The sequence below is a fragment of the Taudactylus pleione genome, unplaced genomic scaffold, assembly GCF_031769625.1.
Source record: "Taudactylus pleione unplaced genomic scaffold, aTauple2 ptg000066l, whole genome shotgun sequence".
Taxonomy (NCBI): Eukaryota; Metazoa; Chordata; class Amphibia; order Anura; family Myobatrachidae; genus Taudactylus; species Taudactylus pleione.
In genome coordinates this window covers 32,296,497-32,324,131 of record NW_028284468.1, presented here as the reverse complement: position 1 = coordinate 32,324,131, position 27,635 = coordinate 32,296,497, and the positions used below count along the sequence as shown (strand labels likewise).

At 44.4% G+C, this 27,635-nt stretch overlaps 1 protein-coding gene across 1 annotated transcript; it reads right to left on the bottom strand.

Moving 5' to 3' along the window:
- Positions 1 to 87: 87 nt before the first annotated feature.
- On the bottom strand, positions 88 to 27,635 carry LOC148534563 (uncharacterized). Its single transcript, XM_088466836.1, is given in 5 exon segments — positions 88 to 167; positions 6,836 to 6,961; positions 9,942 to 10,020; positions 26,631 to 26,894; positions 27,267 to 27,635. Coding segments are annotated over 5 exon segments (918 nt in total).

Genomic DNA, 27,635 nt, shown 5'->3' with positions numbered 1-27,635 from the left:
ACCTATAGATATATACCCATTCTCAGGGAGATGTAAGTCTTCTCCGTGAGAATGTATTTGCTCCTTGGGAAGGTCATGGTTTACAGTCTACCGTCCCCTGAAAGTGACAGCGGTAACGTTGGAGGATGGAGAAACCTCACCCGGTTGTTTACGGCGTCCGTTGTCACCTGTGAATACATTACATTGGGAAATCCTTGATCCTAGGTGATCTATGTAGGCTCACGTGATTTGAAGAATCACATGACCAGGTTTCACCTATTATGACGCGACACTCGGGAAACCCGTAGGCGTGGTAAGCTACAAGTGCTTACGTCGATGGAGAGATCACATGACTCACATGTGACCTGTGGTGCATTCCCCCGTCAGCATCAGATGCTATTTACATTACTTAGAGACCGGATATAAAGGGGGTAACTTCTCTAACACAGACACGGACCCAGGAGGAAGCCCTCAGGGTGAAACGTGTGTTGGTCTGTCAGTGGGAATACCGGAGTGCGCACATCCGGATCCCGGCATAGCAGCAGTTGATTTACAAGATATACTCAATACTCAACTTGTTGGTAACGTTTATCCACCTTATCCTTCTTTCCTGTAGCAGTCAGCAGATAGTGAGGGTTATCCTCACCAAGGGAATCGCTCCCCCATATCTGCAATAGGAGTGCTATGTATCTTGTTCCTCCCAGTAGGGCATCCTGCCTTATTCACTAAAGCATTCACTGTAACCCATTTGGATTGCACATGCTGCATGAAATCTGCTGGGTTTGCACAGAAAAGAGGCTTTTCTATTTTTCATCTTTTTTCCTATTATCTACAAGTGTGTATATACCACAGTTGGGTATTTTTTCAGATATATTGATTTAAGTGAATAATAGTATTACAAGATATATTATGGAAGCTGCTATTGATATACAAATGTGTAGCGCAATGACTATTTTACAAAACTAAGTTTGCCACATATACACAATCTGAATATTGTAGTAAATATTTTCACCCGTGTACTCACAAACTGCTCTTTGAGATATCTTTTATATATGGTGATTTATTCTTCCTCTGTCGATTTATCTTTCTGTACTCTCATCAGCTTCAATCTCTGGGAGCTGACAGCAGATGCAGGGAATCTTGCAGATCACCTGCATTGAAGTAGGTAACTCTCATTGATCACCTCTACCGACGCCGGGTATGTGACTAAAAGCAGATTATCTCTTCATCTCAATACAGGTGCTTTTCAGAACTAATCTATCATTCTATTAAGGTCTTTATGCGCTGTTGAGAGAATACACATTTATGTATACTCAAGAGATATTTGGTGTTTACACAAAATATCTACGAAGTTGGTATTATTAACAACTAATTATGACTCTCTTTAAGCTTATTATTAACTAAGCGATTAATATCATACAGCTCTGATTTATGACAGCATATAGCAAATACTGACGAAATTGGTATTAATTATACTGTGACGTGTTAATTCTGAAGTATGCAAGTGCAATATGCTTATGATGGTGGTCATAAGCTGTGATTGATGATCTTTTTGAACAATTCTTCTTATGCTTTGGAATTTCAGTAATATTAGGACATCCAACTCTGACAGGCAGAGATAGATTACAACATAAGAGAGTAACAGTAAAGATAATCGTTTATATAAGAGCGTCTATGTTTAAAGTTGTTTGAGTAGTTTTTGAATAACAATATTCTTATACTTTGTTTGTCTGTGATTATGTGTTATTTGTTGTGAGTAACTGTGTCAGATCTCTAGACAGATCTAATAAAAGTTAAGTTTTATAATCATTTAGAGTGCCCCCACACAAGGAGTCTTCTTTCTCTTCTGTTTTCATATTATTTGATTTACTGACTCAATGGGGAGCACCACCGGCTAAAAGAATAAGTATATTCGTTTAAGTGAAATTCCTATCATTTTGAGAAACGAACCAATTACCGGTTACACTTTAATACCACATAGATTCAGTGGGATTAGTACCTGTGCCCAGACCATTCCTTTCTACTATATTTCAGTAAGAACCAGCAACTCACGGCGTGTGAACGCACTGGCTCTCATGATGGCAATGATTTTTTTCACACAAAACAGTTTTAATAAAGGTACAAGAAAAATCTGATTGGCTAATGTACTTTCAAAATTAAAAGGAACAATTCTATTGGTTAATGTGTGAGTCATGTGAAAACCCAAAAAAATATATTGGGACTTATGATTGGCTTGATGCATTTAGATGCGTTAGCAAAGGTCAGAACAAACCACATATCCTGTTTGTAAACCAAAAAGGAAAACATTATTAACAGAAACATTCTTTGGAATTATACTATAAATCTGCTTTGTCCTTATAACCGTACGGATTCAGCGGAACAATTGTCACACAATACAAACAATAAAGTTTATTGACATTCAAAAAAAAACAAGATTGAAAACATTTGAGGTTCAATTAAGTAACTTAATATGGTGATTACCACCAATCGATTCAAGAATGTTTGCAGAACGAGAAACAAGGCAATCGAAAACTGACAGGCCAACTTCCGGAAATTACTTGTGCGAGCGCAGACATCAACCAAAGATGAGTAGAGCGCTCGCTATTTTGAACCCTCGCTAGCTAGAGGAGGGGTTGGGTGAATATGGGGCGGAAGCCTAGCTACGAGCGATCAAACGTGCGAGCGCTTTGTTTTACATATTTCCACTCGTACGGACTATGAGCGAATGGCCGCTTGCGTCCGGGTCTGAATCAGGCCCACAGTTCTCAATGGTAATAAGGAGATGCAGTTCTATATTTATATTATTTTGGGGGCCAGTTCTTTATTAATATGGGAGCATAGGGCCTGATTCAGAGCCGCTCATAAGCGGCTGCTCGTTCGCTCCGAGCGATGTTTGCCCAACTGCGCATGCATACGGATCGTTATACGCATGCGCGAACCAGTCAGTGCGGTCGAAATTCATGTGCTCGCAAAATAGCGAATGCCTGATAATTTGAGTGACAGAATGAGGCGTATGTGGGTGGTAACAGGGGAAGGTGCTTGAAAACGGGGAGTGGAGATCCGAACGCAGGCGTGCTTAAAGGTCAAAATGGGCGTTTTCTGGGTGTGCATAATTAAAACAGCAGCGTCATTAACCACGTCACTGGGTTATTTTATAGCCAGAACTGCTCGCAAGATTGTGGTAGCAAAAACCAACCACAAGAATTGCGAGCAGTTCATACGCTGGTCGATGTACTCGATTAATCTAATAGCGGACATGATGTAGGATGCGAGCGGCCAGGGGGCGTATTTATCCAAAAAACGACAGCAAATTTTGTTCGCTCGTTCAGACCTAGAGGCATGAACAGACCGCAGAGCGAATGGTTCATTTGAATAGCCACCCCTATTTTCTGGACGAGCGAGCGCTAATTGCGTCCGGCTCTGAATCAGGCCCATAGTTCTCTATTTATATTAATAAGTGACCACATTTTTATATTATGTTATGAGGGGCACACAGTTTTATTACAATTACACTAAGGGGGCACAGTTGTTTTTTTTCTATTCTACAACGGATGAAATCACCTGTAGTGTCTGAAGGATAGCGCTCTATTTTTATAAGGTGGCTGGACAGTTCTAAAATTTATTTTTGCAACCTAAAGGATGTGAGGCTAATTTCTTCCTGTATCCAGAACTAGTTTAAAGAATTAAAAAGATTTACTGAAACAAGTTGCGAGTACTGCGTTCCTCTGCATACCAGGCATTGTAAAGTTAGGCTGTTGAGCTGCACTCTAGTTATTTAATGACGACTAAGCTAAATCTCTTACCACTATTGGCATGTTTACAAAGTAGCTGTCCACCAAGTCTTCTAAATCTACTTGTGGCCAATCTATGCCATTCTGTCTCTTCATTGTAGCTGATACTTTCCGCCCTATATCCAGTCTAATGACGCATATCCACTAGCAGATACCGGCACGACAGTACGATTCGGACATCGTAATCGTACCGTCATTCGTACCTTCCCCCTGCAGTGCCCACACTGAATGATTGATCCTTTCAGTGTAGGCACATCAATCATCTCTGAACATGGGCAATCTGTTGTTAGCGGCAGATTGACCAGCATGTTCAGCAGATGATTGATGTCGAAAACGACCATCGGGAGCGTACATCGCTGGTCGTTTCTGACATAATAGTGATTTGTGCACAATTACTGAGTGATTATGATGCTGTAATCGTGCAATTGCTCAGTAACATCGCGTAATGGATACACGGCTTTAGTCATTACTCCACGTTGGCACTGGCCAGGTAGCATCCAACAACATGAACACCTCACTGTGCTGCGCCTAATAAACCCTTACATGCAGTGGCATAACTAGGGGGGGTCTAGCAGGGCACGCACTGCCAGGCGTGGTCCAGGTCAGTGGCTTCAAGTCAGCGTAGTGCGAACCGCACAGAGTGCAAAACACACCACCGCCAGCGCCGGGTTGGACACTCGTACTACCCGGCGGTGATGTGTTTATTTTAGCAGCCAACCAGGGTGCAACAGACTCACTCATGAGCTCCAATGTAAGCTGGGTGCACACTGAAGCAAAAATTATATAAAAAGTAATTTTTTATTGGTATACATTAAAAAATATACACTATTTTCTGAGAGACGGTGAGATATTAAAATGTTAGTGTGCAAAAAGAACTGTGCATTAAAAATATCTATAAAAGACTCTTCCGGCTACTGTTCTTTTATTCTGAACCTCAAGTATTTCACTAAATGAAAAAGCTATATTGCTTATACCCTGTGAGAACTGTGCCTATGATTGCTACATTTGTATCTTTGTCCAGTGAATTCACTCTGATCGTTATTTTGTTACTAATATCACACTGCAATAGGTCGGTAGTGAGTATTAGATGAGATGTATATGGTTATTATTGTAAATGGTAACCTTAATGTCTGATGTCAATAATCTAAATCAAGCATGATATATACGTGTTAAGGGATATATTCCCAAAACAATAGATGATTATGCGCCATACATAGATCTCACTACACCATGCCCCAGACACTGATCATAAGCACTACTATCACTCTGTGTATGCATTGAGTGAGTATCGTCCTATCACTTCTCAATGAGGCTATCTTCTTCTATTTCTAGCTCGCTATTAAGTCTATCCGGGCTGTGGCCGCCTCTATTGATTGCTGCGGTTACCGGGAGACTCCCACTATGCTCTCCGCGATCTGGGGTGACTATATAGTCAGTGTTGTGGATATCCGTATTACTTGCACTTGCAGTGGTAGGCATATATTTATGTCATCATCACACTGGACAGATTAGACATTGTTTAAATCATATTAGCATGCACACTAAGGTTCTTTAAAACGGAATAGTAGCTGTACTGAAGCCGATGGCCGTTTCACCACAGGCTTTCTCAAGGCTACTCAAGTAGACTACTACTGGGGCACTGCATAAGAGGCACTGCTACTGGGGACATTTCATAAGGGGCACTACTACAGTGGGCATTGCAAGAGGGGCACTACAACTGGGGGTATTAAGGTGCATATGGAATGGAAAGGAATATTTCCAGAGTGACGAGAGATGGTGGTGTGTCATGTTGACACGCCCCCATTTTTCAGTGACCACACCCACTTTTTTGGCATGCGCCTTAGGCGCGCGTGCATACTTCAGGGGGGGCGGCTAAGTTTTTTAACTTGCCCTGGACTCCAAATATCCTAGTTACGCCACTGCTTACAGGTCTTATGGTGACTTTCTTCACCTGGGTGGTCCCTGAGGCCTCTCACAGCCTCTACCTTGCTATAGTCAACAAAGTGCAACTTGGCTTCAGCATGTCTGTCCAGACAACAATAGCAGTGTGATCCTGCGTAGCAAAATGTAAGAATATATTCCAGGGTTTACAATACATACTGTATACACATAAACATTGGCTCAGTAGCAGTTACAGTGCAGTCTGGTGAGAGAGACTACTACTGGTGCACTACTGGGGACACTGCATAGGGTGGACCCCTACTGGGGGCACTGCATAGGGGGGGCTAGGGGGGACTACTACTGTGGCACTACTGGGGACAGTGCATATGGGGGACCACTACTGGAGGCATTGCATAGGGGGACTACTACTAGGGCACTACTTGGGGCACTGCATAGGAGGGACCACTACTGGGGGCACTGCATAGGGGGAACTACTACTGGGGGCCCTGCATAGGGGGGGCACTGCTGGGGCACTACTGGGGGCACTGCATAGGGGGACCAGTACTGGGGGCTCTGTATAAGGGGCACTACTGGGAGCACTGCATAGGGGAGGACCACTACTGGGTGCACTGTATAAGGGGTACTGCATAGGGGGATCACTACTGGGGGGCACTGTATAAGGGGCACTACTGAGGACACTGTATAAGGGTGCACTACTGGGAGCACTGTATAAGGGTGCACTATAAGAGGCACTACTGGGGGCACTGTATAAGGGGCTCTGCATAAGTGGCACTACTGGGGGCAATGGATAATGATGCACTGCTGGGAGGTCTGTATAAGGGGCACTGAATAAGGATGCACTACTGGGGGCATTGTATGTGGGACACTACTGGGGGCACTGTATAAGGGGCACTGCTACTGGGGACATTGCATAAGGGGCACTACTACAGTGGGCATTGCAAGAGGGGCACTACTACTGGGGGCATTAAAGTGCATATGGAATGAAAAGGAATGTTTCCAGAGTGACGAGAGATGGTGGTGTGTCATGTTGACACGCCCCATTTTCAGTGAAAACACCCACTTTTTTCAGCACGCGCCTTAGATGTGCGCACATAATTGGGGGGGGGGGCTAGATTTTTCAACTTGTGTATGGCTCCAAATACCCTAGTTATGCCACTGCTTACAGGTCTTATGGTGACTCTCTTCACCTGGGTGGTCCCTGAGGCCTTTCACAGCCTCTAACTTGCTGTAGTCAACAAAGTGCAACTTGGCTTCAGCATATCTGTCCAGACAACAATAGCAGTGTGATCCTGCGTAGCAAAATGTAAGAATTTATTCAAGGTTTTACAATACATACTGTATACACATAAACATAGGTTCAATAGCAGTTACAGTGCAGTCTGGTGAGAGAGTGTCCAGTGGGATAAATCTATTATTAATTTTTTTTGACACATGATCTTGCCACAGCTACTCTATACATTTTAATTTCTGTTCAGTGGATACAATTTTAAAAGAACATTCCTAGTGGGGGTTTTTTTTTATGAAAAAAGGTACTAGTATTCCCCTAAAGGTGCAAGTGGATGCAACTCTTACTTACACTGGAAAATCACTTTTATCCACAAAATATATCATTAAATAGACTATCAACATATAAAATAACATTGTTACTATGATCCTTAGGTGATAACACATTCATCCATTAAATAAAGTACATATGTGCAGGCTCGGTTCGGATTTTCCCACTAAGTTCGGATTTTTCCCACCAAAAATCGGGTCTCAGAATCTTTCATGGACTTTTGTCTATGAAAGATGATGTTTGTCCATGAAAGATGACTTTTTGCCTCTTTCTGAGACCCAATTTTGGTGGAAAAATCTGAACTTTTGTCCATTAAAGATAATGTCTGTCCATGAAAGATGGCGTTTTAACTCTTTCTGAGACCCAATTTTTGGCGGGAAAAATCCGAACCAAACCGAGCCTGCACATTTCTAAGAAAAAGTAATTTTTCAGAATATTGTTGCATAACACTTTCAACCACTCGCCTCTTATTATTCATATTATTTATATAATGGTACTGTTCAAATACACGTTAATCTAGCAGTGTATCTCATGTACAGACTCTTTTTTTTTTTTAGAAAAAATTTGGTTCACTGTATTCATTAAAATAATGATTTGCCAATTATTGTCAGGATTTTTGTAATTATTATTTTATTTTTTATTGTAGGTAAGGCCTGAAGAAGAACACTGACATGGTTGATGAATTTACATGATTTTGCCATCATACTATTTTTATTGTACTATACCTTATACATGTAATTATATAATTTAGAATAAGCACTGTGAAAATTTTTTCTTTGTTATTCCTATTTTTTAGTTTACACAGTGATCATAAAATGTGTTTTAGTGGAGATTCACTGTCTAAAGAAAAAATAAAAATATTTAAAGACTTTAAAGTGATCCAAATCTTTGTATATCACAAATTAGGCTCTGATTCAGAGTTGTATGCTAATGCCACGGCTGCTGCTGCGAATGTGTATGTAGATGCTATGAGAAGATAATATATGCAAATGTTGCAGCCGCCTGGAGATGTATTGAGATGCCCACCTGTGGTTTTGCAAATACAAGCATCTGCGTCAAATGTCACAGCCTCTGCATACAAAGATGCATCATCGGATGCAGATAATTATCACAGTCCTGAGTGAGTCTGTGGTCCCACAGAATGGCCTTGGGAAATGAGACACTGGAGCCATATTCCTTGCGTACGTGTGCAGGGTGTGACACGACACCTGAAATGGCCACAAGATGCCTGCATTCTTTCCTGTCACTCTCAGTTACCTCATCTAAAGGCTCCCTGACTGTCAATCACACAGCGAGTAAATATTAGCTGCAACTACAGTAATGGTCCTTCACACACACAGTGCGACTTAGATGCATGTGCAGTTTACTGATAATCGCTCAGCTTCGTAAACACCGGCTTTGCATACTTATCTGAGTCAGGTCCTTAGTGTTTACATTTTTTCATAATTAGTCAATTTGCTGAGCAGTAAATCTAACCTTTGCATGTCAGAACCTAGAGCATTAAGGGATTCCACAGATAATGGCAATTTAATAATGCACCGTGACCCAAGACGCCCGCGTGATGTTGTTCCTACTGCGACAGCAGAGGAATAAGGCGGGCTTTCAAATGCCGGGTGAGTTTGATCTGCAATTATTTAGGGGGGTATTTAAGGGGAGAAAATGTCATTACCAGCCATGCTTTTGATGAAGGATCTATTGAGGTCAGAAATGCGTTAAGCATTGGCTTTTTTGCTTGTTGTGGTATTTGTGGTCATTGCTCTTTACCACCATTGGTAATTGGAGATACACAGTCCTGGCCTGCATCCAGTATCTTCTGCCCTTATTCCATCTGGGGAATCCAACGGGGACATTGAAGTCGTTGCCATTCTACCACTAAAGACCTGTGTTATATGCTGTTTATTTACCTTGATCTTGTAAGTGCGTTTTATTATTAAAACATACCTTTTACCTTAAGGTTTTGCACTATTTTTTCTTTCTTCTCTTGTGTATACCCACTGTTATTGCACATGTTGCATATATGGGAGATACATTTGTTGTTTCAGGTTAAGGATTTCTACATCTGTGGAACATTTTCCAAATAAGGTGGACTGACCTTACAAAGAAGAACCAATACTGGACTACCTTTTTATGTGTTGTTATTAGTTGCATGGTGTATTCATTAATCATTTGGTCATACCAGTGCATTTATCTATTCAACATCGTGACTTACATGTGGAAATAGGAGCGCAGAAGTGTTTGTACATAATATTTTCTTTTCACTGCAATTTCTTGGGTTGTGGATGTACATCCCTTTGTGCAAATTTCAGCAGCATACCTTATTTCTGTACAGCGCACTGTTTATTAGCATTTTTCTTCTTGTCTAATGCACCTACCTGACAAGATGGGGTTAGGCTTATTCCAAAAAAAGGAAAATGACTGAAACAGTGAATTAGTGGGAAAAATACTTAAACTCTGCTCTCTGTCACACCCAGTATTTCCATAAAAATAAAGCATACATGGTATAACGTACATACATAAAAGCAAACCTCTTTAGACATATTATTATGTTATCCTGACCATTTCTTTCATTTATTTGTTTTGTGACTTACCCCTGCCACCTGAACTGTGGATTTGAATATACTAATTTGCCTGGGAGATCAGCTCAAGCATGCAGACTGCAACACTTCCAGTTTATGCATTTAGACTGTGCTATTCCTCCCAAGCTGATTACTCACCTGGCTTGTTCTGTCTGTGAACTCGCAGATTCCTGATTGGAACAGTGGGTGAAGTCCAAACAGTAATGCTGGTCTTGAACTGCAGAGATTAAAGATGTGATTGTTCTCTGTGAATGCTGTACCCTCTACTCTTCCACAGCATGCTAGTGCACACCAGAGCTTTCTCCAAAACCATTGAGCAGATCTCCCAGGCAAATTAGAATATCCAGATCCATAGGTCAGGTGGCAGGGGTAAGTCACAAAATAAGGGAGCCATGTTGGATGTAGTCACCCGACTCTCCTGCATCACTCAGAGTGCTGCTTCCAGAGGATTGAAGAATTGATAGTTGATAATTGATACAGTCACTGACTGAAGGAGGAATTGATAGTTGATAATTGGTGCAGCCACTGGCTGAAGTAAGAATTGATAGTTGGCACAGTCACTGGCTGAAGTAAGAAGAGTTGATAATTGGTGCAGCCACTGACTGAAGAATTGATAATTGGTGCAGCCACTGGCTGAAGTAAGAAGAATTGATACTTGATAATTGGTGCAGCCACTGGCTGAAGTAAGAATTGATAGTTGATAGTTAATTGTTGATGCAGCCTCCGGGCTGAGTGGTAGTGGACTACAGAGCTATAATTAGGAACCAGTCCTGCAACAGCCTTGAGGGCTGGAACTCTTGGCAAGTTGCGGCTGTTACAGCCTTGAGGGCTGCTGAGGAGTGACGACAGCTGGCCTTTGGGCCGTGAAGCAGGATGCAGCCTTCGGGCTGTGTAGCAGCCTTGATGGCTAAGAACTCTTGGCGGGATGTGGCCTTTGAGCCATGCAGCAGGATGTGGCCTTTGGGCCGTGTAGCAGCCTTGAGGGCTGAGAACCCTTGGTTGAATGTCACTGTTGTGCGACTTGTGCCCCTGGGTTGACACAAGCAGCAGTACACTGGCTTGCATACACTTGATGCTAATGTGCGGATGTGCCGCTGGGTTGACACAAACAGCAGTACGCTGGCTTGCGTACCCTTGACGCTGCAGTGTGGCTTGCACCGCTGGATTGACACAAGCAGCAGCACACTGGATTGCAAACACTGGGTGCCGAGGTACGGCTTGTGCCACCTGGATGACACAAATGGCAGGAGCAAGACAACGCAGACTGGGGAACTGGATACTCGACTTGAACAGGAGACTCACAGCAGAACCGGTGGAAACACATGTGAACGCTATCACCGGAACCTGAGCAACGCATCAGCAAGGTAGAAAAAGAAGGACGCACCAATCCTGTTCCAGGAGAGGTGAAGTCAGCCAGAGGGCCACCCCATCAATTTTGGGCAAATTCAACAGTTCCTGCTTGTTCTGCAATCTTTGACACGCAGTTGCTGTATGTCGAAAATGGGCACAAATCTTTCGGGACACCAAGAGCATCTCCTGCACACCCCTGTCATTTTTTTTTTAAATGTTGCACCATCAAATTAATTGTGTGAGCAAAACATGGGATGTGTTTGAATTCGCCCACATGTAATGCTCGCACAATATTGCTGGCATTGTAAGAAATTACAAATCCCGAGGAGAGTCCAAGTGAAGTAAGCCATTTTGCAATGATTTCCCTGCATTTTTCTAAGAGGTTCTCAGCGGAATGCCTCTTAGTGAAACCAGTAATACACTGAGTAGCCTGCCTCTGAATGTGAATGAGCTGGCATTTGTTAGATGCTGCTGCTGTTTGCACTGTTGAAGGCAATACACCTACCCAGTGGGCTGTCACAGTAATGTAATCTTTAGTTTGCCCTGTCCCGCTTGTCCACATATCTGTGGTAAAGAGGACAGTGGGCACAACGGCATTTTGGAGGACATTAATAAGGTTTTTTTTAATGTCCTTGTACAGATAGGGAATTGCTATTCTAGAGAAGTGGAATCTAGAAAGGACATGGTAGCTGGGACACAGGACCTCCATTAACTGTGTAAAACCCACTGCATTAATGGTGGATACTAGACGCACATCTAATACTAGCATAGCTGTTATGGCATCAGTAATCCATTGTCATACTTGTTCACCATTGCAAAGGATTGTTTGACAGTCAATTGTTTGGTTAAACTATAAGTAGTCTTCATCCTGGTTCCCTTCTGGGATGAAGATCCACTCACAGCAACAGCAGCAGCAGCAGCAGGCGTAGCACTCAAAGATCCTTCTGAGGAACCATGGATAGGAGAGGAGTCAATCCTTATGGAATTGGATGCAGGACTACTTCCGATCATGAATGAGGATGTTGATGATGATGCAGGTGTTGGTGGTAGAGTTTGCAGGCGCTTGGATCCAGATAGAAGGTAGCAGCTAGGTGACGCTGGACTGATTGTTGAGCTGTTTTTTGTCCTCAAAGTTTCAGAATTTCCAATTTGATGAATGTGCTGCAAGTGACATAACAGGGAGGAGGTTCCTAGACGGTTAAAGTCCTGGCAATGGTTACAAATGGCTTGGAAAACGTTGTCTGGATTTGGGTGGACATAATTCCACACATGAGAAGTGGATTTTTTGGTCCTTTGCCCAGGCATGGCAATAATGGGATATTTCCCACCATGGGCAACAACTGTTGCCTGATTTACAGTTTTTACACAAACATCCTCAACATCAACATGCTCATCATCATCAACATCCTCATCATCCTTCATGTTCTCGTCAACTACGTAAATATCTTCCTTATCCTCCTTATCCTCCTGGTGCAATTCCACAGAAGCATCCTCAATTTCTACGTCAGCATGTTGACTTGTACTGCTCATCCTCACATTTGCAGAGCGCACACAAATGGTGGAAGGAGGATCCTCTTCAAGTACAGTATTAGAAAGGTCAGGCTCCCACATGGCAACTGCGGACACACTTGGACTCTCCTCGGGGATCTTTGACTTTTCGAAAAACACAGTTGGTTCCGGTGTCTTGCTCGTCTTAACAATGTAATTTTTTTTGTACCTCTCCTACAAGCATAAGGGCTTAAATCATCACAACTAGAACCACCAGTCATAAATAAAGGCCAAGGCCTTATCCTTTCCTTGCCACTTCATGTAGTGAATGGCATATTGGCAATTTTTTGTTTCTCTAAAGCTAACTTAGCTTTAGATTTTTTTTCTTTAACAAGGTAAAAGTTGATTTTATATGGCCTGACTGAAGCCCTGGTGCATCAGCCTTCATAGATGATGTTGACGGCCTTGCATTGTCATCATGACTGCTGTGCTCTCCTGTCATGTGACTGTCCTCCATACTGTGGTCTTACAGCAGTGTCACCAAGCAATTACAGCGCAGACAAGTTGCGGCTAACGCACACAACCACACAAAAACTTGATTAAATTTTTTTGGCACTTGGGTGGGAAGAGTACCCCTGAATGAGGCAGCAGCCCCTAGATAAATGACACAGGCAGCACACCTGCACAGCTATGTTGCTGGTGATAAGTGTGGCTAACGCGCGCACACACAAAAAAAAACACTTTTATTGATTGATTTTTTTTTTTGGGGCACTTGGGGGGAGAGCACCCCTGAACGAGGCAACAGCCCCTTGATAAATGATCCAGGCAGCACCCCTGTGCAGCTACGTTGCTGGTGATGTGTGGCTAATGTGCATGCACACACACAGAAATAAAACTACTTATGGATTCATTCATTTTTTTTGGCACTTGGGGGGAGCACCCTTGAACGAGGCAGCGGCCCCTTGATAAATGACAGAGGCAGCACCCCTGTACAGCTACATTGCTGGGGATAACTGTGACTAATGCGCACACACACACAGAAAAAAAAACACTTTTATTGATTGATTGATTTTTTTGGGGCACTTGGGGGGAGGACACCCCTGAATGAGGCAGCAGCCCCTTGATAAATGACACAGGCAGCACTCCTGTGCAGCTACATTGCTGATAAGTGTAGCTAACGTGCACACTCACACACAGAAAAAAAATTTGGTTTTTTTCACAAGGGGGGTGAAGATGAAGAGCACCCCTGATGGACAGAGCAGTGAGCACCCCCTAGACAACACAGCAGCACAGTCAGCCCCTATGGACAACAGACAGACAGCCCCTAGGGACACCAGACAGCCCCTATGGACATTAAGCAGCCAGCCCCTGACACAAGTGACAACAGTAGCCAGTCCCTATATGCACAGTGATCACAGCTCCCTCCTTCCTCTACACTGTCCACAGCCTGAATGAAAATGGCGGCGATCGCAGGGAACCTTTTATACAATCCAAAACCAATGAGAATGCAACAGCGTGATGATGACATTTTGCCTCATTTTGAGATCCAAGTCAGGCGAGAAAACCTGAGCCGACTCAGATCTCGGCTTGGAATTGAAAGTTTGGGTTGGCTCGGTTCTCTGAGAACCAAACCCGCTCATCTCTAGTATGAACTCTATTTTGGAGCTTAAGTTGGTGGCAATATCAAGCATAATGTAACAGAGGATGGAAGGGGAGGAGGGAGTTGAAGGTAACTCCTTGTTTTATGCAAGCTACTGAAACCTTTTGAAATAGTAACCAATGTAGTATAAGTTCAGACACTGCCAGCCTGGTGAGTCAAGTGATTCCCTTAATTAAAAGCAGCTAGGGAAGTGGAAGGAGGAAATGAAACAAAGCGATTCTGCCAAGTTTGTTGAACTTCTAGATCACGTTCTTTATTTGCTTCACCAGGACCAAAACGTTTGCAGCATCTTGAAATTGGATCGCTACATTTTAGCAATTATGCTTGATCCTAGGTTTAAATCATATTTTGCTTGATCCTAGGTTTAAATAAGCAGTTGTTTTGAGGGTCCTCTTTGAGTGTTGGAGTGGAGTAGCCTTCTCTGGGTGTTGGGAATCTGTGTCTTTCTTTCCAACTGACATAGATCTTAAGAGATGCAAAGAGCTCCTTGCAAGCAAGTTGCCAGCTGAAGTGTCACATGACACAACAATGTCTCATGCTACAGTTTCTCCTGCAAATGCTGCTGCCAGGAAAAAAATTAAAATTTTCAAGAGAGTGAAACCACATTATGACATCTGGTCAGGCATAAAAGTATTTTCCATAATTATTAACACCTCCACCATGATTCAATCTGATAAGCATCAATAGAATGACGGAGGATTAGTTCAATGGCAAATTAGCATGTCACACAGTCTCTTTGGATACTGGGAGAAAAATAAATGTTTTTAAACCCCTGGTATAATTAGCTTTGCTTTACTTAAGCTGCCCACTCTCCAGTGTGTACTTTGAATGAATGTGTCAAGATGCAACCTGGGATCGGCTGTTACTCACGTGTCTTTGGGCTCCTAAAGAGTCTGGATGTCAGCCGTAGAGACAAGTGATGACTGAGTATTCTACCCAGGGTCTGCTAGAGCCTTCTGGTGTGTGCCCTCGTTGCTGCATTGCGGTCCTGGGTTTTGCCATGTTGGTTTGCGCCATCTCATCAGTATTCTCCCATGGTAGTTCTGCGGTCGGACAGCTGCTGTCTCTGGCCAATGACCAGCTACCAAGGGGTATATTAGGGCACTTCCTGCAGCAGGAAGTTACCTGTACAACTTCACTCCTATAGTGGTTTTCTACTGTGTCTGCGTCCCAGGCTCCGCAGTGTACCTCTCCTGTGTACTCTCTCATGTATGCTGTCTTCATCATTACTCAGTATCTCTCATCTAGTGCTGGTTATCACCGCTACTCAGCATCTCACATCTAATGCTGGTTTTTACTGCTACTCAGCATCTCACATCAAGTGCTGGTTATCACCACTACTCAGCTTCTATCAACTAGTGCTGGTTATTACCGCTACTCAGCATCTCACATCAAGTGCTGGTTATCACCACTACTCAGCATATCACATCCAATGCTGGTTCTCATCGTTATCCAGTGTTCATATCAAGTACAGCTTACCATCGCTACCCAGTGTTTCATATCAAGTGCAACTTACCATCTCTAATTAACATCTCATATCAAGTACTGGCTACCATCATTATCCAGTGTTCATATCCAGTACAGCTTACCATCGCTACCCAGTGTTTCATATCAAGTGCAGCTTAACATTGCTAATCAACATCTCATATCAAGTACTGGGTATCATCATTATTCAGTGTTCATATCAGGAACAGCTTACCATTGCAATTCAGCATCTCAAATCAAGTACTGGTTATCCTCACTACTAGCATATGGATTTCCAAAGTACCTTTCTCCACTCATTGGTTTCAGGATTTATTATAACTATTCTTCCAACATTGTCAGTACTTATATAGTCCTCCCATATCTATCTCCATATTTTCTAAAGGTACCTATCCCAGGGGCCGCAACCTGTTCACCTGGTGCAGCGAAACCCATATCCCGATTAGAGGGGTCAGTGGTGAAGACCATCAGGTGGACTAGACTCCACGCCTTGGGGTAAGTCTCGCAAACACCTGGGAGAGACGTATGAAGAGGACTTTTATATAATTTCCTATCACCCACTACCCTTGGCCCCCCGATCCATGTTCCAACTGCAGAAGCCCTTAAACTCCAGGGCTTGACAGAATGTTTAGCACAGCTGGGAACCTTGTGAGCGATTGGCATAGAAGGCTACTTCCTAAAAATGAGGATAAGCATATGTTCATAAAAGTAAACTACAAATTTTAAGAGCAAGACCTTTGCCGCCAATTACAGCAAAGTACAGAGACTTCTGTAACAGTAGATTCCAGTGGAGATACGCTAATATTATGTGGTGATGATGATATTAACACTGATAGGGGTGAGGATGAGAATGAAAATGACATCTTCCAACTGTGGAGATGATTAACACTGCTAGCTGCCTTTAGTCCTTTAGTATTTTGTTTTGTTGGGCCCAAACAATGCAAGCACTTCAGCCACAAATGTGGCAGTCCCTGGTGCTTAAGTGCTTGGTTTGTTAAACTGTGCATGTCCTTTTGAAAATACAACAAGTAGGTATGTGGTAGGGCCCAAAGACAATTCCATCATGCACCACTTTTCATTATGGGCTTTGCCAAGATTAAGCCTGTAACCTCTATTCCAGCTCCATTCCGGTTCAGCCAGCTACCTCCATTTCAGCCCCAGTCTGGATCAGCCTGCTACCTCCATTCCGGTTCTAGGCCAATTTGGCCTGCTACCTCCATTCTGGTCTCAGTCCGGCACCTGCTTGTATTAATCCTGCAGTAGAATGAAATTGACTGTTATAGTGCTTCCAAGTGCCAAGTCTTCTGAGTTCATCTCACCTGCTCATTGCGGGTTCAGTGGACCATTCCTGCATTTCACTTTAAACTGCAATACTGCTTAGCAGATTCTACTATTTGTCTCAGCATCACAAGCCCCAAGCCTGTTCTGGGACTCTCTGCTCATCATGACAACAGTGTCACCATCAATAGTGGATGTTCTGCAGGTTCTCTCTGAATGTTGGGGTTCATACTGAGGGCCTGATTCAGACCCGCTCGTAAGCGCATAGCGCTCGCAAGCGGGTTGATGGCTGGGCAGTGCGCATGCGTGAGCCCCGCAGCGAGCGAGAAATCACTCACTTCGGAGCATACACAAAACAGGGTGGCTGTCGATGTTGATCGACACCTCACCCCATTTTGTAGGCAGGGAGGGGGTGGCTGACCAAATGGAGGCGTTTCTGAAGGAACGCCTGCCATTTGTGGGCGGCCCTACTGACATCACCAGTGATGTCAGTAGTGAACTTCCTGCTCTACTAGAGCAGGAAGTTCACTGGGGCTTGCAGTAACCAAGACCCTACCACATAGGTCTTGTCACAAGCCTGATGGTCGCCATAATCGCAACCATCGCAACTGTGCGAGCGGCCTGGAGGATGGACGCAAAAAAAATAAAAACGTCCATCAGACCTGCGAGCTGCCTCCAGCAGTGAGCTGGTCTGAATCAGGGCCTGAGTCTCCAGTGGAGTAGTCTCCATATATATATGCTCCAAAACTGCTGGCAGTCTAAATAATAAAATCCAACTGGCCTCGGTGCCACCACTCCATGCATATGTAGTCGTCCAAACAAATGAATGGGCACTCAGGAGACATGGTATGAGATGCAAAAAAATCAAGTGTATTGTAGAATCATGTCAATGTTTCAGGGCATCCAAACAAACAAAAACATAAAAATAAAACCTAGCCCGTCTGGGCTCTAACTAGATAGGTAACTCCCTCTCTACATGTGGCAAGTCCTACTGCCTTAAGACAAACATAGTTCAGAACAAAACCTCAATGTCTGTTCTCCCCAGGGTGTGTGAGACACTGCAAGAAAAGTCTTACACAGCTATATTGAGCCACTTCCAGGTGTATCCCTTAATTAGCCTGCTCACAGGCTGGAAGGCCTAACACTTGAAATGGTGCCATGGATGGAGCCCTCCCTTCTCTCTCACATCCACACCCCCAGAACACATTCTCTGGCTTTTACCTAAAGCCGACACTCAGATCTGTTTGTAAAACAGACTCTTCCTGGGGGCTAAGTTACATATTACAGGAATCTGGGATACATATACACGCCATCCCTAACTTCTCCAGTGCTTCTATCACAATATAAATATATATATAGAAATAACGCCAGCACTCCACAATATAATCAGTACCTGCCTAGGTGCCCTCTAATGGTGTATGAACCAAGTATATAGGGAAAAACAGCGGCACTCTCAGGACTTGAAAAATAAATGAGATTCACGACTCCAAGAGATCAGCGTCCAACGTTTTAGTCGGTGTGACTTTTATCAAGAACGGCAGTGAAGTACAACACATCTTACCTAAATACCCAGTGACATCCCATAATGTCCATGCCCATCTCATCTGCCGCCCGCCCGTGAAACTACGTCATGGGGGCGGGGCCGGCGCTACCATGATGACGCGGCCATCTGGAACTCCAGGCGCCGCATATAGGTTGCCGTGGCAACCCGGCTGGTGGAGCTATCGCGTGACAATCGTGAAACGCGCCTGCGTCAGACATCTCCACGGGTTACCATAGCAACCCTGGGGCGTCTGAGTGCTGCGTGGGGTAAAAGAATGAAATGTAGTCTGAGTAAAAAGATGGTGTCTGGTGGGTAACGTATATGTGTTGTACTTCACTGCCGTTCTTGATAAAAGTCACACCGACTGAAACGTTGGACGCTGATCTCTTGGAGTCGTGAGTCTCATTTATTTTTCAAGTCCTGAGAGTGCCGCTGTTTTTCCCTATATATATATATATATATATATATATATATATTGTGATAGAAGGACTGGTAAAGTGGTCAATGGCAGGTACATTTGTCCTAGGTTTTTCTCCTATGTGTTCTAAAAAACCCCAGGAGAAGTCTGTTTTCTAAGCAGACCAGAGTATCAGCTTTTGGAAAAGCCAGTTTGGGTCCTGGGGGTGTGGATGTGAGGAGAGGGAGGGCTCCATCCACAGGCCACTCCAGGTTTTGGGCCTTTCAGCCTGGTATCTGGCTCATTAGGACTTGCAGCTGGAAATTGCTAATATAAGCATGGTTTGTTTGTGGCTGAGTGTCTCACACCTGGGAGAGCAGGCAGACTAGCCTGTTCAGAGACACTTGGTGATAATCCTTGTAAGTACTGTACATGTGTTTTGTTTATGGTGAGGGCAATAGGCCCTACCATTATTATAGAGAGGAAATCTGCTGTGTAGCTAGTGCCCAGCCGGGCTAGGACTTATGTTTATGTTTTGTTTATGTTTATATTCATTTGGCACAATAAAGACTGGCGCTGACCAGTTTGTATGAGAACCCCTGACTTGTATCCTGTTTCTACGGCTGCTGTGTATGTAAAGAGGGAGTCTATCTACCCCAGGAGAGGGACTCCTATCCCGACTGTGTCACAATATATATATATATATATATATATATGTATATAATATCCACACACACACATACCTGTCCCTCATTTTGTCCGTTCCCCCAGCTAGCAGGTTATTTAAAACTACAGTATAAAGTTTTTGTTTTTTTCAAAAATGTCCCCAAAATGGTAAATTTTATTATTATCACATTATATAATAAATAGGTATTTAAACGTGATTTTACATTTTTGTTAAAAAATATATATTGAATCAAGTTTAAATGGCTATTATTTACCCAACAATTTTGGGGGCATTTTTTAAAAAAAAATCCTTCATGTAAGTGGTTAAAACTTGGGGCCTGACTCAGAGATGGACATAATGGTGTTTTTTGATCAAGAGATTGTTCACCATTACGCATGCATATAAGCTGTACTGCGTACATGCCGCAAATGTGTTGCGATTCTGCAGGCACAGAGAACCTATTCGCAAAGTGAGTAACAGGGAGTCAGCGTTTGGTAGAGGTAACAGGGGGGGACGCAGGTGTGTCTAACCACTGTTACATGGTCACATGTATAAATTAGACATTGCGATTACATATGCAGCATGAGAGCCCTCTGCATGTCAGAAGAGCTGCAGTGTTTGAGGCTGGTCAGACATGCCGCAAAAGGCAAGATGGCTGCTCAATGTACCTCTATGTTACCGATATTTACGCAGGTAAGCTACGCTGTACGCATATGAGAAAGTAGCAGTGGGCATCCTTATGCTCTGGTAAGCTTTGGAACTATTAGCATATTTTGCAGCTGCGTTATCTGCGAAATCGCAGCTGCAATCGCATTAGTGTCCATCTCTGAATTAAACCCTTGGTCCATTGGGGATGTAGTCAATTTACTGACGGAAATCCCTATGTCGAAAGCCCGACTGGAGACTAAAGATAGGTGTCAAAATCCCGAGACCTATCTTTAGCCTGATGCCGAAATCCTGACAGCCAGCATCCTGAACGAAGGTAGACGGAGACAGGTTAGGTGATAGCTGTGGGGGGTGGTCAGGTTAGGTTTAGGCACCCCTGGGGGGACTTAGGGTTAGGCACCCCCAATGGAGGGTTAGGCTAAGGGGAGGGGGGTTAGGGTTATTCACCACAGGGGGGTTAGGATTAGGCACCCACCCAGGAGGGTTAGGTTTAGGGTGCAGGAAGGGTGGATTAGGGTTAGGCACCACCAGGGGTAAGTTAGGGTTAGGCACTAGTGGGGAGGTTAGGGTTAGGCACCACTAAGGGAGAGTTAGGGTTAGGGGGGAGAGGGATAGGGTTAATATACTTACGACACTCTGTAAGGATTTTCAGGTACTCAGCCACCAGTATTTCATACCCAACCTGTCCATTGTGACAGTGTAATGTATGCTGCAGATTAATCTTGCAACTAATGCTCTGGGCAAGGGATCACTGTGGCAGGTGGCAATGCAGAGGGTAAAAGTAAGAATCATGGTAGTGCACTAAAATAGAAAGGCTTCCAGAACTGATGTAATTGAAGCTTGGTAGCTGTGAAGTATAAATGTCCACAAGGAATAATGTTAGAAAATTGCCACCAAAGATCACTCAGTAAAATGTATGGTTTGGTGCTCAAAGTAGTACAATGTCTGGGAGCAGACTGTAATCATGGTCATATCAGAAGCCAAGGAGCTGGTAAACCAGGTAGTCAGGACAGGGCCAAATTAACAATGGGGCAGATAATAGGCCCATAAGCATAACAGAATGATGATGACCAGCCACCAGCTGGCCACATGGTCGGCCATAAATCATAAGTAACAATAATCATAAGTAATAAAATTATATTTCTATTTTCCTTACAAAATGATGCAATCCTTTTTCAACTCTTCTGTATTTAGTGGACATTTGGACTGATAGTGTAAATGTGTACACACACATGGCACTAGCCAATCCCACACAGCGCTGGTCACAGCTCTTCCGTTTCTCAGCCCCTGGACCATTTGGCCATTAATCTGGCCCTGAGTCAAGGCAGATACAGGGAATTTGGTGACTTCACAAGTTCCAGTATTATTGATTACTAGAAAGAAGATCTCTATTCAGCATCATGGATGGGTCAAGGAGCAGGCTGACAGGGCACCAGTGAGCTGTTCCCTGGGGGGCGCAGTCTCAGTCATGCTGTGCTATCCTGGGCTTGGGGTGGAGGTACAGTGCACCAGAGTACCACCAGCCCCAACTCGATTCATCCTTTGTACCAGGTCTCCCCCCCCCATCGTTGCTCTACATGCAGCAATCAGAGTTTGGCTGCTGCTGTTTATCGGGTATGTGGGCTGGGCCTGCCACAGACTGAGCTGAAGCTGCAATGTGGGTCCGGGATCTCCCAGTGATGACTTCACGTGGCTCACGCTCAAGTGCTCGGAAGAAGAGGAAGAGTCAAAGAGCCTGAGGAGCAGGCAGCGCAAAATAAATTTGTTCCTGTGGCTGGAGCAGCAGCACACCAAATCACCTGAAAGGGAGAGGAGCAGTCCGGCTTCCAAAAAATATTGGAGGAGGCTGTGGAGGTCGTTGGATGTTGAGTATACTCAGGGGGCTGGAGGCTGGAATGACAGGGGGCTGGAGAGGACACATGTCACTGGAGGCTGGAATGACAGGGGCTGGAGGAGACACAGGAGGCCAGAGGCTGGAATGACAGTGGACTGGAGGGGACACATGGGGCTGGAGGCTGGAATGACTGGGCTGGAGGGGAAATGGGGTAGTAATGATGGGGCTGTAGGGGACACAGGGGGCTCTAAGGGACACAGGGCTGAAGGCTGGAATGACTGGCAACTGGAGGCTGGAATGACACAGGCGGTTGTAATGACAGGGAGCTGGAGGGGACACAGGGGGCTGGAGTCTGGCATGATAGGTGGCTGGAGAGGACACAGGGGGCAGGTGGCTGGAATGACAGTGGACTGGAGGGGACAACGGGGCTGGAGGCTGGAATGACTGGGCTGGAGGGGAAATGGGGCTGGAATAATGGGGCTGAAGGGGACAAAGGGGGCTCTATGGGACACAGGGGGCTGAAGGCTGGAATAACTGGCCACTGGAGGCTGGAATGACAGGGGGCTGGAGACTGGAATGACAGGGGGCTGGAGACTGGAATGACAGAGGTCTGGAGGGGACTGGAGGGGAAACTGGGCTGTAATGACTGAGGGCTGGAGGGGACACAGGGGGCTGGAGGCTGGAAAGACAGGGGGCTGAAGGATGGAATGACGGGGCTGGAGGGGAGAAAGAGGGCTGGAGGCTGCAATGATAGGGGGCTGGAGGGGACTGCAATGATAGGGGGCTGGAGGAGACTGAAATGACAGGGGGCTGGAGGGGACACGGGGCAGGAGGGTACACAGGGGGCACAAGTCTAGTTGAACTCTTGTTGTATGATGATGACATTGGTTATATTCCTACACAAACAGGCATCTTCCGGACCATGTGATCTTCTACGTGAATAGTGTCTACTGATTGAAGACACTGTCTACCCAGGGAGGATCAATTTCTTTAGAGGTTCCCCGTTGCCGAGAAACCACCATATAGGTAAGGTGTATTTAGTACACACAAAAAACAGTATAGATTTTTTAAGGGGGGCGCCAAAGGGTATTATTGCCCTGGGCTCTAATTGGTCTAGAACCAGCCCTGTTCAGCACACACAGGGTTAATGGCACGAAAATAAAAAATATGTCCCACCAAATAACAGCCTGGCGCTAATATACTACAATTGAATAATAGACCACAGCTGCAAACACCTATGGGTCTGTGTAAACCCAATAAAAGATCACCTGCTGATGATCCCAAACAAAGATAATACACTAATGGTGTTGCACTAATTTGATTTGTAATTACAAATAAATACTTAACGTGGCAGAAATGAATTCAAGACACCAAATAAATCTACCATGAATTTAATAAATACACAATAAGCATATCAGTAATGGTATACAAATGACATATAACAATCACCTTAATATTGTAAAAGTCTGTACAGACTATCATATATTACCATGGAACCTCTTGATTCCTAATAGAAACCTGCATAAGTGACAGGTTTACTAAAGAAAACATAAAAATATATAAAAAATTGTATATTGCATGTAAACTGTGACCAATCTTAATCTGACAGTTCTCACCCGATCAAAGGCCCTGATTCAGAGCCGGATGCTCTGACCAGAGCGCTCGCTCTGAATCAGGGCCCACCTCCATAAATATGGAGCGTCCTCCTGGACGCTCGTATAGCTGTGGGTCCCCACCCACAGCCTATACGAGCGTGCAGGATGATGGTCGCGATGGTCTTGACCATCGCGACCATTGCCAGTGCGAGCAGAAGCCTGCGGTTGAGTTTCTCAACCGCAAGGCCAGGAGTGATTTTGGCTCTATCAGAGCCAAAATCACTCCCACTGACATCACTAGTGATGTCAGTGGGGCCGGCTTCTGACGGTAGGCGTTCCCTTGGGAACGCCTCCGTCTGGCAGGCATGCCCCCGGCACGCCCACCAAAGGGGGTGTGCTGTCAATCAACATCGACAGCACGCCCCCTTTGATCAGACACAACGAGCGAAGGAAAGTCCTTCGCTCGTCGCGTCTCGCGCATGCGCACGATCGACCCACTTGCGAGCGGACGGCCGCTCGCGAGTGGGTCTGAATCAGGCCCAAAGTCCACATATGAGAGTCCTAATAACCCCTTTGATTTTACCTCCGGGTTTTGACAAGGGGTAGCGCTGGAATGTTTTCCAAAGGTGTAAACAATACAATGTTATTTACGAAACACGGACTCCATGCTAATTCGAAGCGCACATATAATCCACCTGTATATCCTGAAGAGGTGTAGCAGTTATTGGTATCTCCTACCGCCTGGCCAATGGACAAGGTTATCCTCTGATGGGGAAATCCTGAGGCTGTAATATGGTCAACACATGACCGCTTACAGCATTGCAGCATTGAAGGCAGACGGAGCACATGTGGGTATTCCCGATGTCCTCACTATTTTCAGCTTTCTGTTGATTTCAGCAACAGAGAATTGGATGCAGCTTTTTATGATGTGGCACCTTGTGCAGGGTTCGAGGAGGAGAGTGCAATTCTTGGCTGAGAGGGCCAGATTTCGACGGCAATATTTGCGCAGGAGGAGAGCACTGACATTACCACCATGATGAGATTGACCACCATGAGAAATAGAAGAATGTGGGCCAGAGACTGCCACCATGGAGAAGCTTTCATCCTGACTGTAGAAGCTTTCCAAGTGGAGCAGTGGCTGGAACACTTTCGGATGTCACATGCCACTTTTTATTATATATTGGAATTACAGGCACCAGCACTGATGATGCAGACCACCAACTACCGAAAGCCCATCATCCCAATCAGGAGATTAGCCATTGCACTCATGTGGTATGCTACCCCCGGAGAGTACCACACATTCTCCTGTCTATTTGGTGTTGGGATTGGCACAGTCTGCAAGATCATTTACTAGGTGACGCGGGCATTAGTGGATACCCTGTACCAGTGCTTTATCTCCTTGCCAGAAGGACAGCGCCTAGATGAAACCATCCAAGGCTTCCTCAGGCGTGGGTATCCGCAGTGTGCTGGTGCCATAGATGGGACCCACATTCCCATCATCGCCCCCCATGAAAACCCTGTGGATTATTATAATCGAAAAGGGTGGCATTCCATTATTCTTCAAGCTGTTGTGGACCACCGATACTGGTAAGTAAATTTGTACGAATTATTCTTTCATATCTACTTTTATTTTATGTTGGTAGAATACTCATTTTTTTTTTTTTTTTTAGTTTTACAGATGTTTTCATAGGCTGGCCTGGACGGGCACATGACGCAGGAGTACTAGCCAACTCTGACTTGTACAGCATAGCAGAGGAAAAGCGGGGTGGATGGCTTTTCCCTAGAGAGGTAAGAATATATGGTCCTTTTACTCTTTATGTCCACTATACTTATGTGCTTTAGCAAAATATTAAGTGTGTAATGGTGCGGAATGCATGATATTCCAAAGTATTTGTCAACATATTGTGCTGTAAAATACATGAAATTTCTGAAACCTATTTGACCACCATGTGAATACATATATAGTGACCATGTTTTTTTTTTACAGAAATCGGTGACCGTAGATGGGGTGGAGGTCCCAGTCCACATTATTGGTGATGCGGAATATCTGTTGAAGCATTGGCTAATGAAGGGTTATACCCAACATGTACAGTTGTCCCCGGAAAAGGTCACCTACACTCACACCCTTAGTTCTGCCCGGATGGCTGTGGAAAATGCTTTCGGACGTTTAAAGGACGTCGGCGCTGTCTCATGAAAAGGAATGATGTGGACCTAAAAATCATGCCCCATGTAGTAGCAGCCTGCTGCATACTTCATAATATTTGTGAAATTCAAAAGAACCACTTCCTTCCCGAGTGGAATGTGCAGGACACTGAGGTGGGGGGCATTACAAGTGATGCAGTAAGCTACGTGGGGGAGCATGAGGACAGCGCCGAGCTCATCCGGGTCACCATTGCAACAAACCTTCCCTTATTGGTTTAAAATAAAATGCTAAATTTCAAATTCCAAACATGTTTTTGGTTGAAAATTATTTTTTTTACTTTAACCATGTGCATATATTGTGTTTTTTAATAGAACAGTTTTAACATAATCTCAGATTATTGCAAAAGTATAAAAACAGTGTAAACATATGTCAAGCATCATATGCCCAGTATAAAAGAAAAGTGCCTTATCCCTGCAGTCAAAACAATACACTGTAAAAGTGATAAAAAAATGAAAAGTGCCTTCACCCAAAAAACATTATAATTTTAGCCACACAATATAAAAAACAAAACTAAAATAGCAAATGTTCTGGCCATGTTTACAGCAATTCCCTATACACTGTATACTGTGGCGACTCTTGGTTTGTTTGTGTTGTGTTAGGGTTAGTGCTAGGGTTGTAATAATTGGGCCCCATATTGCACTGCCCAAATCTGTGTTCTGGGTACACTGGGGCCTGTGGTAATGCCTGTGTTGGGAAAACCACGAGCAAATGTGCGCTCTAAAAAAGACATCTGTCTCTCCTGCATATCCATTAATTGCCTCATAAATGACTGCTGCATTTGCCTTTCGGACTCTAGAAACCGATCCAATCTAGCATCCTCCTGCCTCTGAATATCGGCATCCAATTCGCGGAGATGCTCCACGATCACAGAAGTCATCGCTCTAGCCGCTTGCTCCGACCTGTTGAGCTTCTTCTTTCTGGGTGGCACATTGTAGACTGCAAAGGGGAAAAACAAAAAAATATATATAATATGCACTGAGCCGACATAAAGATAGTGGTGTTTGCGTACATGTGCTTGTGGCCTTCTATCTACCTGCACGCTAGCAGCACTCTGCAACAGTTACCATTTGGATTTAAGTGAATGTAGTGTGTGTGTGTGTGTGTGATGTGGGTGTTTTTATTTTTTAAAATACTTACTATTAGCGCGTAGCGGAGGGGTCTTTTTAGGGGGCGCAGTCTCTGAGCTTGTCTCAACTACCTCATCTATGGTGGTAGTGATACTGTCACCATGCATAGATGAATCCATCCTGTCAGCATTCACAGATGAATCCATGCCACTACCTTCTCCAGGTTCATCGGTCAGTAGGAGCTGTGATGTTGGTCTGCATTGCGAGGACGGCAGGGTAACCTGTGTAGCCGGTACCTCTTGACTGTCCTGCTGGCTGGAGCAGGATGGCGCAATTGAGGACAGTGCTATGGGGTTTGAAAGCACTGTATTTCCAAAAGCGCTGCAGCACAATTACTAATGCACCCATTCCTTGCGGCCTGCACCACTTTTGTTGCAGTTATGATCGTGCACTTTAGTGAACTGCTTACGCAAGGCCTTCAATTTATTTACCACTTGCTGCTGCGTGCGTTTTATCCCTCGGGACTCCAGCATCTGGGCTATATTGTGGTACACTACTTTATCTTTCACTGTGCCGGTCATTTGGCGTTTAATTTCTTCCAT